The sequence below is a fragment of the Orbicella faveolata genome, unplaced genomic scaffold (assembly GCF_042242905.1).
Source record: "Orbicella faveolata isolate gen_17 unplaced genomic scaffold, um_ofav_v1 contig_34, whole genome shotgun sequence".
Classification (NCBI taxonomy): domain Eukaryota; kingdom Metazoa; phylum Cnidaria; class Anthozoa; order Scleractinia; family Merulinidae; genus Orbicella; species Orbicella faveolata.
Window position 1 is genome coordinate 21070212 of NW_028301563.1, and position 16614 is coordinate 21086825.

The 16614-nt window shown below is 39.7% G+C and overlaps 1 protein-coding gene across 1 annotated transcript in view; it reads right to left on the reverse strand.

Annotated features, from left to right (window-relative positions):
• Nucleotides 1-5289: 5289 nt before the first annotated feature.
• LOC110064014 (rho GTPase-activating protein 18-like) overlaps nt 5290-16614 on the reverse strand; it is a 48903-nt gene continuing 37578 nt past the window's right edge. The window contains exons 17-18 of the mRNA XM_089271611.1: nt 13519-13786; nt 5290-6612 (exon numbers count right to left, since the gene is read on the reverse strand). Of these exons, the coding sequence (XP_089127737.1) occupies nt 6509-6612; nt 13519-13786 (372 nt within the window). The 3' untranslated portion in view covers nt 5290-6508. The remainder of the gene's footprint in view (nt 6613-13518; nt 13787-16614) is intronic.

Consider the following 16614-nt stretch of genomic DNA (forward strand, 5'->3'; position numbering starts at 1 on the left):
ACATATTGGGAGCGAGGTCAATTAATTGAGTTCATATCTTCCCGTGAGGAGTGAAATGATGTGAAGTATATATGAAATAATTCATATTTGAACTGCGGTTGCAGATGAAAGTGAAGAATGATCATCGCAGTAAATTTTCCAATTTAAGCAATTGGAAAGAAGAAGCTATATGTGGCTTCATAGCTCAGTTGGTAGAGCATCGCACCGGTATCGCGGAGGTCACGGGTTCGAATCCCGTTGAAGCTCTCATTTTTTCAGGCTTCTTCTTTCCAATTGCTTAAATTGGAAAATTTACTGCGATGATCATTCTTCACTTTCATCTACAACCGCAGTTCAAATATGAATTACTTCATATATACTTCACATCATTAAACATAATAGGCTTAAAAATCCCAACTGGCGGGAGGCAGACCAGTTGGCTATTTACAAGCATGACCGCGGAGTTGAACTAGGGTCTACCGAGAAACAACTCCAGCTTAGTGGTCAGAGCGGGACTTGAACCCGCGACCTCCGGATTTCAAGTCCGGCACCCTAATCACTCGGCCACGCTGCCTCCCAAACCGAAGGGTTTGAGATCACCGCAACACTGCAAGTTTGAATTTTATTCACCGCATCACCGCTTTCAAAACAAAAGAACAAGCTTAAATTTTGGCCTGTAGGCAATTTTAAAGCTCCCATTCGATTTGCGTTCATAAAAATCTTCTCGCTCACCCAAAGCACAGGAGACCCGAACACTGTATCAGCAATAACATAATCATTTACATTTATGTAAAATAAATGCACTGTCATTTACCTGTGTTCCTGGGTCTGTTTGAGCCGTTTAGACGGGATTTGACTAGAAGCAAAGGTGGTTTACATTTCAAATATCATCTTGTCTGCCGCTTTGTAAATGACACGATCCGATTACGTCTCGAGTTTTCACTATCATCATTAACTATTAACTCTCATCGGGAGAGAGATTCTCAGGTTTCATAAATTCTCAAACCTTAAACACGACCTATGTCTATGTGTGATTATGCAATAATATGGTATAATCCCACAAAAATTACATTACTACAAAAACTACAACATTCAAAATGGCGGTCCCGGAGATACACGTCAAAACGAGGCGCACACAATTATTGAAGGCGGGAACCGAAACGCATACATTACAGCAAGAATTGTGAGACGTAATTCCAACGCTTTGATTTGCAACGGTTCCAAAGCTTTTTATTGCCAGAGAGCAAGATAAACATCCCTGCAAGACGTCACACGTATCTCGAATGTTGACAATACAGAGGTTAAGGTGATTCCTTAGCATTGCACTGCGCATCCCTACTGCGCACGATTTTCGCGTCATTAGCGCGCGCACATGAGCGCATGCGCGGACAAAACGTAAGAGATTTCCCTCAAACCAAGCTCGATAGTGAAATAAATGCTCCTTTGCTCTTAAGCGAGCACGGTGACCCCCACTTTTTATTTCATAATTTCAATGAGAACAATATCCTCAATATCTGAGAAAAAAAATTAGCAGAAATCTACGGCTACTTTTTTGGCAAATAAAATAAATACTACAGAGGGAGACATAACGGGCCCAATACCGCATGTCCAAATTATGTCTCACTTAATGGATAAAAAAATGCAGGGTATTTAAGGTTACTTCCCACCTTCAGAGGCCAAAAAAATCGTTTTTTCTTTTATTTGACAAAATTTAAGTTCGTCATTTTATCTAGTGTTTCCAAAAGAAACATTAAAAATCTCAAAAAGCGGCCGAGTTAATTAGAAAAAACGTATTTTAAAATAAAGTTAATAAACTAGGAAGGTGTCACAATCTTGTCAACGGGCGAGAACCCTGGGGAAATTTTCGCGGCAAACGCTCATCGCTCGTATTTCATGTCATTTGCATATTTTTATTTACATCACGCACTTGACAAAAATTCCCACGTGGAAGCTCTTTACGCTAACTCCTATGGAAAAATCAAAAGCAGAAAAAAGGCCTTGGGTAAAGAAAACGAAAAAACCGGCACAAAGAAGAAAGAAAAAGCTCCATATTGTCAAGGAAAGAAAAAAGAAAAACCTTGCTGAAAGCGACAAAGGCCCTTGGTTTGGCCAAACGCCTTCGACAGTCTTCGGCGTCTGCTGAAGATCCGGAGCGTTCGAATATCCTTGGAGCAAGTAGCTTAAAAATCAAAGTTAACGTCAGTGCAGGCTGCGAACAAGATTTTTCGTCGGAATCTGGCGGAAGTGATGAAGAAAATGAAACCTACCCAGGGGAACTCATTTCAGCAATAAGGGTATTTCTTAAGCTGTCCGTCGATTCCTTAACGTCTTGTTTTTCAGCGGCACATTTTCCCCCTTTAACCTTTTTGGCGCGGGTTTTGCCTTTGCCTTTGCCTTTGGCGTCTTTGCCCATTATATTACGTCGCCGCCCTGAATTGAACTCCACTGAGCGAGATAAAAAAACCATGTTGCAATGCGATGCTTTTCCCGGGAAATCTTGATCTATTGTCATAGGCACTAGGAGGTCCTGTTGTTCCATTGGCTTGCGGTTTTATTAGGCGTGATAATCTCCGGGCGTGGCGCGAGTTGTTTACGAACCTTTACAAGCTAAAATCTCGCATTTGATTTTTGGAGGAATACATCCACTTTGAGCGAATTTATAGGGTATGCAGATTTGTCGGATTTTCGTGAAATTTTGCCAGAACATTCCAGAGATAATGGCAAACCAAAGTGTGTCGGGAAATTTTGATATTTAACACATTTTCCCGTGGCGTCCATTTACGCAACACGTCTCGCATATTTTTAGCTACTCCAACTTTAGAAGTGGATATCTAGACAACCAATCAGAATATCGAAAAGCCCGACACACTTTCGTTGATTGATGCCTTGTGAATAAGACTGTGTAGCCATTTTACTCGTACTGCGGAATCCGATACCCAATAAATTCAATAGAAGAAGCCTCGGTCGTTTCACGCCTTACCGCCTCCTGACACTTCCTAAAAGAAAACTTTGCTGAAATTGTATTTTTTTCGTAAAGTACATTTATTAAGCTTTCTTATGATATATAGTTTGTTGGGGTTTTATTGAAACTGGCGCGCGTACGATTTTTTTCCCGAGGGGTACCTGCGAAGGTGGGAAGTAACCTTAAAGGCATTTTTTCTGGGGCGTACATGAATAAACAATCAAAGAAAGTCAATATAACACGCTGCTATAACACCCTGCATTGAAAAATGATCGAACTTATTCGCTGCGCATGGAGATTACCAAGTCACCTAAATAACCGTATTTGTCAGCATTGTGACGTGAAAACAAGAACGGTGACTCCCTCTTTTTACTACGTTTTTAATATCTCCTTGTCCTGTAACAACAGCATACCAAGTTTCGTCGGAAATCTATGGCGGGTTCTGTTACTAGGGAATTCCAGCACTTTGACTTTTGATTTTGATGGGTCGTGCTACAATAATAGTATCAAAACACTGCCCAATCATTGGTGAACACATTATCATTTTCGTGACACAAAAGGCTACCATGGCAACAGCATGACCTGCTAGAAACACCCTTACTTAGAGCTTTAGGGGCTTAAACAGTACGGTGAAATTTTTTTCATTATCAAATTTTAATAAGCACAAGACGCAAATTTTGGCAAAGTTTAAAAAAATTCTGTACATAGGGTTCAGAGCCACCTTACATTTTCAAACCTTCAAAGCCTCTCCCCCACCTCCCTCGTTCTTTTTTTTGGCTCTCGCCCCATTTTTCGCGCGGGCAAAACATCGAAAATCCCGTTCCTCGGTCTTTCTTTGCTCCCCAGCCCCACGGAAACGCTTGCTACGCAGGCTAGCCTGGACGTTAAAAATTCGTCACGAACAAAATGGCGTGTTTTCGTCGCTGTCTTAGGAGAAGAACTACCTCAAAATAATCAATCTCGACCCTTCGAACGCTTCCCTTTGAATCAACGAATGTACGCAACGAACGGTCAATGCACGATGTGGTTTGGGTGACACTGCATTACACCTACTTAGACTTGCAGTATCTATAGTTACAAAATTTGGCTCTTTTCAGCTGGACCTTCGATGGTGTAGTGATTAACTGAATGCATCCTGAAACAAGTATCCGGGCTTCCTCTCCCGGTGTCCACATATGGAGATCTCTTTTTTTCCTGCTTTGTTGGAATTGAAAAAGTAAACTTTACGTTCTTTCTGCCGACAACTGAATTCGACGATCGTTACGATTGGTGACCACATGTCACAGAGGAAAGAAGGGCCTTCTCGACTATCGCTTCAAGTGACTACCGAAAAGGCAAGCCGTCCCATTCTCATTCCCGGCTCCCACGCTCTACGCTTGGAATGCCTGGGACCATGACCCCCTATTTATCGACCAAATACAACGGCGAACGGCGGCTTGTATTTTATGACTCGGGCTTTCCTAAAACTTTAGTTCTTTTACTAACAAAGACAAATCTCAGAGTTGCTGGGTTCGTTACGGTTTTTTAACATGCCTTACTAGTAAGACTAAACCCATTAAATAAACTGTTTCATTTATGGAAAAAAAAAAGCACAGATAGCGTGAGCATGGAACAACTGAAATGATCGCTGTATCTGCGCCATGTTACTTTTTTGTAATCCTTTGCGTGCACTGAGCGTGTGCAGTTACTGAGTTCGGCCACCTTAACAAATTTCCTAAGGCATGGGGCTCAATTCGCTCGCGCCTTTGTTCTGCCAAGTAAGGGAATCTTTGTTTATAATATTTACTTAATAAGCATAATCGATTCAGTTTCTGATCTTAGCTACAAAAATATTCGTTCTCAAAATTTAGAGGTCGTAGCCCGATTAACTGCCCCTAAGAATCTGAGAACGATGTGTTAAATACTTTTTCTGCCTCGTCGGTCTAAAAGCTCAAAATTTAACAGAGAATATATGGCCTCACTAGCGCTTTTGCCAACCTGACATTTTGCACTTTTTGAAAGCCAGTATCTCCTTCAATATTACACCCAAAGAGCTAACACTTTCGTCATGCAGTAATTTTTACAAGCTCATTAACAGTCTGGAGTCAATTCTTATCTAATATGATGCCTTACTCCACTCAAAGTTGTATACTTACGAGGCAAAATGCGAACGACGACGTTACCAAAGATCACTCTATAGGCCCAAGTGTTAAAATATACTAATTTACTAATCAGTTCAAACTAACTTTGTTCCTCAAAAAAGACGAACTTATTTGGCGCGAGAACACTTTCCAGGTGCAGAAGGATTATTGGAGGTTCTCGAAGCTTGATTATGACACAGGAATGGAAACTCTGAAGCGGAACTAATGTTTGCTCTTATAACAAATAATTTATTGAAGACTTGAAAAACCTTTCTATGGTGCATGAGCAATATTTGCATGAAATCCTATATATTAAATCAATGTTGTTATTGCATTCATTTTTAATCTTATTTCTTTAAATAACTTTCCATTACACCATAAATTTTACACTAGCAACAATAACCATTTTCAATTAGAAATTATTCAACTCCACTCCAACTTGTCATTATAAGTTAGTAGCAATAGCATGCCCATCAAACAAAGACTACTTTCAGTACCGGTCGAATGTAAACAGTTGACAGTCACTCGAAAGCCGCACAACTAAAATCGATCCTCGAAACTAGAAAACTTCGAGTATCGAGTCGAGTTGTTTGTGTTTCGACTCAAGGAAACAAAGAAACAAAGAACTGAGAGAATAAAAAAACAGACGGAGAGGGAATAAGCTCGACTTCTTGACAAATTTCAGAAACTCAGTTGAACGGGGTTTGAGGCGCGTATGTCCCACTGATTGTGTTGGCCACTATATTTTCCGTAGCATGGTATAAAATTACAATGCAGCACGTCCTCGTGGTATACCGTACGTGGAATGTCACAAATGCACACACGAGCCTTAAGGCGAGTGTGTAAACTGAGAAATTACAAGGGAATCGTTTCCTTGAAAAATTCTTGGAGTGTCTCCAAACTAGCTTCTGTAAAGATGTCAACTATTTTCTTTTCCGTGGGCACTTGAGATCGTAAATTCAGTTCTCGAAAGCATCGAGGACTAGCCTGCGGCGCCCGGCAAGGGCGATCGACGAGGGTGGGAAAAAAAATCTGGTTAGCGAAGGGAACCGACGAGCACGAAAAAAAAGAATTCAGCAAGCAAAAGGAGCAGGACCTTGCCCTGCTCGCTTTGCTCGCCAAATTCTTTTCTTCATGGTAGGCGGGAGCCTGTTTGAGTCGAGATTGTCAACTTGTATTTGACGGGTACAGTTACGTCAAATTATGTAACATCTAATGTGCATTTGCAACCTATTATACACTCTACTGACCAGAGTATTTTCAAACAATGAAAACACTATTTCCTAGCACAATATTGAACCAGCAACATTTCAGAATGCAATTGTTGCATCGTAAATATACATGAGTATAGTTTTCATTTCGTAACAACTATATCGTAATTTCTCTGCACAAATCATAAGGGAAAAATATACAATAGTCCAGGCACAGAGTTTGTTGTGACCAGTTATTAGAAGTGTAGATATTGAGTCTGTGGTTTGACAATCCAGTCCGCGTGCGGATTAACTTTACGCAATGCCATCATATTGGTGTCATGATCAAGACATCGTTCACCTGAAAAACACGAGCAGTCATTACATATTTGTTGCTGTAAGCTATGGCGTTCCGATTGGGACAAAATGTTCAAAAAGATGTGAACAAAATTCTTCACAAAAACATATCGGCGACTTATCGGTAAACTGTCGGCGGCATGTCGGTGAACTGTCAGTGGTATATCGGTGGACTGTCGGTGGTATATCGGTAAAATGTCGGTGGTATATCGGTGGACTGTCGGTTGTATGTCGGTGAACTGTCGGCGGACTGTCGATTGTACGTCGGTGAACTGTCGGTGGTATATCGGTGGACTGTCGGTTGTATGTCGGTGAACTGTCGGTGGACTGTCGATTGTACGTCGATGAACTGTCGGTGGTATATCGGTGGACTGTCGGTTGTATGTCGGTTGTTTGTCGGTGGTATATCAGTGAACTGTCGGCATTATGTTGGTGGTATATCCGTGGACTGTCGATAGTTTGTCGATGAACCGTCGGTGGTACAGTTGACTCCCGATAACTCGAACCCTCGCTAACTCGAACCTCCCGCTAACTTGAGGTAATTTTCATTTCCGTTCAGGCCATTTTCTATATAATTTTACCCTCGATAACTCGAACTTCCGATAACTCGAACCTTTCTCTATTTCCCCTGAAGGTTCGAGTTACCGGGAGTCGACAGTATATGGTATATAGCTTAAGCTATCGCAATTTGCTAGCAAATTTTTGCGGCAGAATTCAGTCTTGGACTTAACTCATTTTGTGATCGATCTCTAAAACCAGGATCGATTTGCGAGGTTATACTTTATCCATTGCCAGATATCCCCACTGATTCTGAGCGTGTTAACATGTCAAGAGCAGTGATAGTGTCAAGAGGTGGAATTCACACAAATGAGGCCCACTAAAATGCATTTTGTTCGATTTCAAACATCCCACTGCTAGGATGTTAGGTGTACACGACCTAGCTCAATAAACGTTCCTATCTTGTTCGCCCACCGGCTTGTTATCAAGTAATATTTCCTGCCAAACACGTCGTGTCGTTTGTGTGCTTGCCGACCGAAAAGGCTTTATAGTAACTAAATATGAACTATAAGGTCGTAATACTAGCAATAATGATAAATATTGCATAAAACGTACAACAGTTTTTAAAGACATGTTTCGGCATGCTTATGCCATCTTCAGTTTAATAGAGTGACTAATGATACGTGACACAAGTTATATACTACAAAATATGAATAAATTATTTACAATATGCATTACAAAACAGTGGAAACGGAAATTACAGAGTTAAAAAGGTGTTGAAGTGATGTAACTGTTTGTTAAGGTCAGGTTTGTTCTTACTAATATAAAAGGCTTCTTTAAGTTTAAGATCAATAGAGCTATTCGCTGAGTCTAAGATGCGAAAACAAGAAGGTGTGTACATGCCCCTGCATGAAGAAAATTGAGAAAGATGTTTAAAAATATGCGAGTTTTTATCGCTTACTGTATGTTCTTTAATCCTGGTAGAAAAATGGCGACTGGTTTCACCAATATAACAGGAATTACATCCCGCACAAGTTAATTGATAAACTACCATGGATTTTAGAGCATCAGGAGTACGATCTTTAAAACTGAACATATTCTTGATTTTGAAAGAAGTAAAAACTAATTTGATATTAAGATCCGTTTCACAAAAACGTTTAAGTAATTGCCGTAGTTTGAGTTCCGTTATTCTAGAGTACTGGCCGATAAAAGGAAGCTTAAAATAGCGTATATTGTTTTCATCATTAACGTTGCGGCTTTTTTGATCAGAAGGCTTGTTAAGATACCGCTTGAAGGTTTTTTCAATGATGTGTGAAGGAAACGAGTTACGTTTTAGAGTGTCCGAAAGCTTGATCAAATCGTTTTCAAAACCGGACATCAAATTTACTTTCGAGAAACAGAACGACGGTAAACTTTCCTTTTTGGATGTTCTGATTGACAGCTCTTCGCATGACTGCGTTTTTTCAGTTTTTCATAAAAAAACCTACACTGGTCTCTTAACAAATTTTTTTAGTTTCACTCCATTTCGCTATAAAATTGGCCTTGTCCGTACTCTCATTGACCGAACTTATAAAATCAACAACACTTCTTCCGGTTTTGAAAACGATTTGATCAAGCTTTCGGACACTCTAAAACGTAACTCGTTTCCTTCACACATCATTGAAAAAACCTTCAAGCGGTATCTTAACAAGCCTTCTGATCAAAAAAGCCGCAACGTTAATGATGAAAACAATATACGCTATTTTAAGCTTCCTTTTATCGGCCAGTACTCTAGAATAACGGAACTCAAACTACGGCAATTACTTAAACGTTTTTGTGAAACGGATCTTAATATCAAATTAGTTTTTACTTCTTTCAAAATCAAGAATATGTTCAGTTTTAAAGATCGTACTCCTGATGCTCTAAAATCCATGGTAGTTTATCAATTTACTTGTGCGGGATGTAATTCCTGTTATATTGGTGAAACCAGTCGCCATTTTTCTACCAGGATTAAAGAACATACAGTAAGCGATAAAAACTCGCATATTTTTAAACATCTTTCTCAATTTTCTTCATGCAGGGGCATGTACACACCTTCTTGTTTTCGCATCTTAGACTCAGCGAATAGCTCTATTGATCTTAAACTTAAAGAAGCCTTTTATATTAGTAAGAACAAACCTGACCTTAACAAACAGTTACATCACTTCAACACCTTTTTAACTCTGTAATTTCCGTTTCCACTGTTTTGTAATGCATATTGTAAATAATTTATTCATATTTTGTAGTATATAACTTGTGTCACGTATCATTAGTCACTCTATTAAACTGAAGATGGCATAAGCATGCCGAAACATGTCTTTAAAAACTGTTGTACGTTTTATGCAATAAATATGAACTATTGAACAAGTTTAATCGATCATCGCTCCAATAGAATTCGACTAATTCTCGCATGTGTTTCGAGATTTTAAAATAATTTTTTTTTTGAAAAATGCATATTAAAAGAAGAAATAAAGAAGCCGGTAAGAATACATTTCCACTCTTAATTTGAACCCTGGCAAACACACTGGTGTAGTTTGAAAACAGCAGACCACATTTCTTGAGCCGAGCTTTGGGTAATTCCAAAATACACAGTAACAATAGCGTTCTTTGCTCTAAAAAGGAAGAAGAGATGCTACCCGAATTAAAACTGCTGTCCTCGGTCGGAATTAGAGTGGTATCTCACAACATAGAAAACCGCACGGCTCTGGGGACGAGAACGGAGTGTATGGCGCTAAAGATGTTGAAACGCATGCGTTTTAGACGTTTAGTTCTACCGCAAGGACAAGCCTCAACCTTCGTGAATTGTATCTTGCTCCTAATCTATTGCGTACTATTCGCGTCAGTCCTTTACTAAGCAAGTACAAATAAGAGCTCCGCATCTCATTCAAGTTCAGTTCGCCTAAGGATCCTTTGGCTGTTGGCAGCCGCAACATATCTCTCTTTCTAGCTTGCCTCCAAAAGCTGCCGGCCTTCCCATTTTCCCTTTCCCCCTTCTTTTCCTTTCCTTTCCTTTACTTTCCTTCTAAACTTCCAGCTCACTCCAGCGCGGTGGCATTTCTCGATCTCTTATTCCGCGAGCGTGAAACTGTCGCGAATACCATACTTATGCCGGGTTTGTGCAGTATTTACCTGTGGCTCCCGTATTTTTGACCGCTTGTTTTCTTGGTTTGTACTATTTAGCAATGTATTCCCTTTGGTTTGCTATTAGTTCCCACACCTATGTCCTTGTAACGTGTACAATCAACTTGGAATTATGTTAATATGCACGTGCTGTTGCATCGTTTTCACTCCTCCCATGGTAGGTTGAAAACCTGTCTAAAGCCCTAGCCAGATCACTGACGCTCAGGCTGCCATCCCTTGAGTGGGTTTCCTCGCGTATCTTCCGCGTCCTTTTTTTCTCCTTTAGCATATGCCTTTATCCCCGGTAGTTTACCCTGTTTTCACACTCAAGGGCTGGCAGCTTTTGGATATTTCATTCACGCCCTCCTTTGTCAATTACCTCGGCAAAGACTTAAGAAGGATAAAACTTTGCACAGTTTTAGAGCCGAGGTAACCTTCACTCTAGCCCTGTCTGATAGGCATGCTACTTTTGCCAAAACCCCAATGGCGTCATATTCTGTTTTCACAGCCTAACCCATTTCACAGTCGCTGTTTCCTTAAGCCCTCCATCTTACGTTTTCGGTAGCTAGGATTTTTTAGTTTTAAGTTTGGGGCTTTGCTTTTGAGTATTGGCAATGTTTCTCGTCTTAAGCCTATACTAAACGTTCAACTTCTGGACGCGGAGCATTGCTCCATCCTGTTTCAATCCCTTTCACACTCGCTGAATGCTTATTCAGCGTGTGTGAAAGGGATTGTCGCGATTAGCGAGGCAAAGCACGCACAACGAAAACAAGAAGGATACAAGCATGCAAATTAAAGGGAGCAAGTGAATAGCAGCTGCACAAACCCGAGGTTTCTGAAGCAAAGCACGCACAAAAAAATAAAAACGTTGCTGAAATTAAAACCAAGAGCAAGCGTGAGAACTAAAGGGAACCAAAGGAATAGCACTGGACAAACCCGATGTTTGTAAGGCAAAGCATGCAAAACAAAAAACGTTGCTGAATATTACAAAACAAGAATGAGCCTGCAACTAAATGAGCCGAGGGAATAGAACTGCACAAACCCGACGTTTGTGAAACAACGCATTGTTACGCATGTAACAAGAACATAACTGAATAGTATAAAGTACAATACAAGCGTGGAAACTTAAAGGGAGCCAATAACGATGTTTGCAAAGCAACGTACACTTAACATAAATATCATCGAATATTACAAACCAAGAACTTGAAGGGAGCCGAGGGATCAGCACTGCACAAACCCAACATTTGCGAGGCAAAGCACGCATATCAGTCATAAACATCGCTGAATAGTAAAAATAGTAAATAGTAAATAGTAAAGAACACTAGCATGCAAACTTGAAGAGAGCTGGGGGAGAGCACTACACAATCCCAACTTTTGTGAAGCGGAACACGCATTATATGATACAGTTCTCCAACTTCACACAAAAAACGTCAAATACTAAAAGATAGTGGGGAAAGAGAAAACCATGTATAAAAACCAGACAAGGAAAAAGAAAGGAGGCGTGCGCAGAAATAAGCTCGTAAACGACTTAAAGCAACAAACCACAAAAACAGTTCAGTCATATCAGAAAGGGCGCCGAATATGGGTCACTGGACTTTCTGCACACGCTTGGTTCAATTGAAGGAGTCAGGAGCTGTTTAAGTAGCATGGACGAGAAGCTGTTCATCCGGCATTGTGCACAACACGTGAGGTTACGAAGCGAAGGATTCTTACGCGGACTGGACTGAATTGACATGCAGAGCTCTTATTTATACGCACCAAGTAAGGCCTTGTTCACACTAGCGACATAACAACATAATCACATATGTCAATGATGTGAACATCGACATAAAGACACAAGGACTTTAAAACTGACAAAGACTTCAAAAGTGGTGGAAAAAGCATCGATTACATTTGCGAAGAAAAGAAAGGGAAAAAATACTGGAAGAAAAGAGTGGGTACGTCTGATCTTTCAATAAGAAGCTAGGAGAGCACATGCCCAGTGTCACAGTCTCGTCAGAGCTATTAGTTTGGGTGATTGTGAATGCTATTTCAGGTAAACAGGATTAACCCTCCTGATGTCATTTGATAGTGGTCGCCATTTAGAAAATAGTGCTGGTGGTAGACGGTTCAAATGTTAGGCCACTCTAATTGTTTGCTTTTTTTTTTTGTCATGTTATATCGATGTTGTTCAGACATAACATCATAACGACATAGACATAACAACGTAATGAACAGATCAGTTTTTTCTTTATGTTCAGGCTGTAGTGTTATGTTACTCTTATGTCGTTATGTCAGCATGTTCACACTGCAAACATCACGACAAAATGACCTTCTCGTGAAGTTATGGTTATGTTGTTAAGTCGCAAGTGTTATAAGGACACAATCGCTTCGTCAGTAATGTGAAATAAAAACAAAAGGATTTTAAAAAATGGATGAACAAACACTTGTTGCATCTGCGAAACTTTCTGCAACCACAAGTTTTATTTCTTGTTTTGGTTAAATTCCTTAATACTTTTGTCATACTTTCCCAAGCTATGCTCCAAGACAGGACAAACATTGTTTCGGTACAAAGGAGTACATCACTGGAACTCATTGCCTGGAGACGCCAGGAGCTATAGCCTAGACGAGTTTCATTTTTTTTAGTCAGAACATTTCTTAGTTCTTATGTTATTTGGTTGTTTTTGTTAATTAGTATATGTCAAATAGTAGTTAATGAGGGCCACTCTAATTAACTTAGCGTTAGCTTTTCTGGTGGTAATAATTATTTGGAGAGGGTAAACACCAAAAAAGCTAACGGGGCCCTCATAACTACTATTTGAAATGTACTAATTAACAAAAACCAAATAATATAAGAACTGAGATATGTTCTGACTAAAAAAATTTAAACTGGGGTTTACACGTTAGTGACTTAGTAAGTTAGCGGACGGCATCACGTTAAACCACACAATAGTGCATTTTGCACTAAAAAAAGGGTCACCATCGTTTACTGGCAATATTTCGCCACGATGAACGATACTTCGCCGAGCGAGAGGAATATTTCACTCGCTTTGGAGCGGAATATCGCAGAAACTGAAACAATATCGCCCAATATTTCATATGGAACAAAACATCGTGAACTTTATCTACTAATCTACACCGAATATTAAACCACGGAACTGTCTCTCGAAAATGTTGAAAAGACACCCACCCTTTTTGAGATGTAAAATGGGGGGGGGGGGGGGGGGGAGGGAGGGAGGGAGGCAATGCAATGTTGGTTCAGGAATGGGTCGGCATGGAAAGTTTCTCTACTCACCTATGTTGCCGCCTGCCTCGTAGAGAAAGAAATTATCTGAGGCAAACTTGTTGTTGTTGTGAGGGTTGAGACAGTTGCGATAAGAACCACTTGATGAAGATTCAGGCAGTTTAGAACTTTCACTGCAGGGGCTTTCAGACGGAGATGATCGGCGTCTGAACTTCGAAACAATGTCGCCAGCGCACATGAACTCAGTGAGCTGAATTGCCATAAGAACCTTGTTCAGCATCGGGGCTTTCACTCGTATGATGTTGTTTTCATAATCAGACTACGATAGCAAGAAAGAAGATAATTTAAAATTTACCTTACATACATTTATTTAACAAACACACCAATGCTGGAAGAACAACTGAACACCTTATTAAACAGGACACTATTGCAGCGATTTTAGAGCAAAACAGCGTGAAAGAATGACTGAGTACCTTCAGCGATAAACAATATGCTCGTAGAACGATCATGATTAAAACACCACACGAGTACTACGAGTAACATACAAATACACACGAGTAAACAAACGAACACATACGAGTAACATACGAATAGATACGAACAACCATAAGAATACACACGAGTAATATGCGAATACATACGGATAACATACGAAAATATGCGAGTAATATACGAATACACACGAGTAACACGAATACATACGAATAAATACGAGTAACATACGAATACATACGAGTAACATACGAATACCCACGAGTAACATACGAATACATACGGATAACACATGAATACATACGAATAAATACGAGTAACATACGAATACATACGGATAACATACGAATACATGAGATACATACGGGTAAAATACAGATTACATACGAATATACAATGGCAGGAGGGTTATACGTGTGTTTAGGAATCATGGGAACCATTATGAAGGTTCAGTGAAAGAATGAATCAAAAATAATAATTGTAATTTAATAAAATCTAAAATAACTTTAATGACTTTTCTCGTTTTATTGTAATACTTTGATCCAAAGAACTGAAAATCTGGCTTGATTTACATCAGAAATCATGATTTTGTTATTGTACAGTTTAAAATTTAAAGTTTGTTAGCAGTTAATGGTCGGTTTCTGGTAACTTTACACGAGTCTTTCAGCAAATACCATCGCGGCTAACCTAACAAAACACTTTCAACGGATCAGCCTGAAGATGACTTCTGCTCAGGTTGTCGAAACGTCAGTCACTAACAACAGTTCTTTTCAGAACTACCCTCACCCGGACGATCACACTATACGAACTACGGATACACCTGGGTTCAAACCATTTACTATGTGCCATAATTGTGCGATATAAAGTTTGTTGTATTACAACTTTTCTGAGCGCAATAGTTGAGCCATACGAATCCAAACAAAACGGTCAATTTTAGCCCACTCAATGTTAAATCGAAAATCCCCTTTTTTCTTGGAAATACCAAAATATTTGACGGAAAAAATACATTGTGCCTTTACTTTAACGTATACAACAGTACGGCAAATTCTATTTTTCAAGTCTTACCGCCCTACATTTGATTTTTGCTGACGTTTACTCTAAAGTGAACAGTTCAACGGGGGACAAATTGTAATTAGCGTTCAGCCATTTTTCAGAACATGTCTGTAGATGTGTTAATTAGCCACAACACCATTTTCTGACCAAGGCCATGTAAGGTTTATATTTAATGACGATTTGAATATTGCAAAAATTAGAAGTGAGGAAGATTTGCCCTCCAGAAACGTTTTCTGTTATTAATCCCTACCAAAGGAAGCTACTGGCATATAACTTTTGGAGATGATAAAAAGAGAGGTAATATATTAGGACGGTTGGAAAAATGTGACCTCTCACGTGAAATCGTACACTAACGGATATCCATTTAATGGACAAAACGAACGGATAATGAACGGGTAACGAATTGATGAGGAACGAATGTTCCAGCCGTTTAAAACGGTTTCAAATACCGTTAGAACAGCCATGGAAAAATTTCGAACAGATGCTGTAAACGTTCGAACGGCAAAGGAAAAATTTCGAACGGATGACGCCACCCGTTCGATCGCCTAACGAAAAATTTTGAACGGATGATGCTAGCCGTTCGAACGGGAAAAAAAAATTTCGAACGGATGATGCCAGTCGTTCGAACGGTAACGGAAAATTTCAAATGGATGACGCCAGCGGTTCGAACGGCCGTTCGAAAAGTTTCGAACAGAACACTAGGCTCTTAAACCAAAGGAAAGATTTTATGGCAGCTCAGCTGGCAGAGCCCGACATCAATATTTACAACCTTATGCATATGTAACTCAACATTTCTTTGATACCCAAGGCCCTAGAGCACTTTTAGTTTTTGATATTTCTTTCAAGCTGTTTTGTCTAGCTTTTTTTAGTATCCTTCCATCATCTAAAGAAGTTCGTTGCACCAACAAATGGTACCCAAACCTTCCTGATATTTTTTTAATCAGTGTTACATAGACAATGAAAAGGCAAGCCAGTTCTTCGCAAACGAAAACTATCTCAAATCACCCAAGAGAAGCTAGTCGAAAAAAAACACAGCTTCACCTTAGTTACGGAACCAAAACGTCCTTTCTAAACGGTTTTTGGCCTTACTTTTCGGCATCACAAACGCACCCTTACCGTTACGCAGTAAAGACATGCAAGGCAATCTTATGCACCCCTCTCACTTATATCTAGTTGTTATTGTAATGGCGGCACCTCACTAGAAATCACTACACCGTAGCATAACATTTTGATTTCAGTCAGACACAGCATTGGGGTTACAAAAAAAATAAATGCTGTAAGCAGGGCAAACGTTGTTGAAATATCTGGAGTACCAAAAATTGTGTAGCTTGAGTTTGCACAAAACTTTCAATTTCCTCATTTCACATCTGGTTTATAATGGTAATTGAACTGAGTGGAGTGCAATTTGGTCTGAAATCACAAGTATGATTTCAGACCAAAATTGCACGACCCGAAGTTCAACTGCCACTTTATTAGATCCATTTTGAAATCGCACAATTTTATCGCCTTAAATTTTAGATTTTTGATGTATTGTTCCAGTAGCCAGTTTGTTAAAAACAAGCGGAACCGGAAACGCCTTTACGTCTCATTTAGTATGCAAAA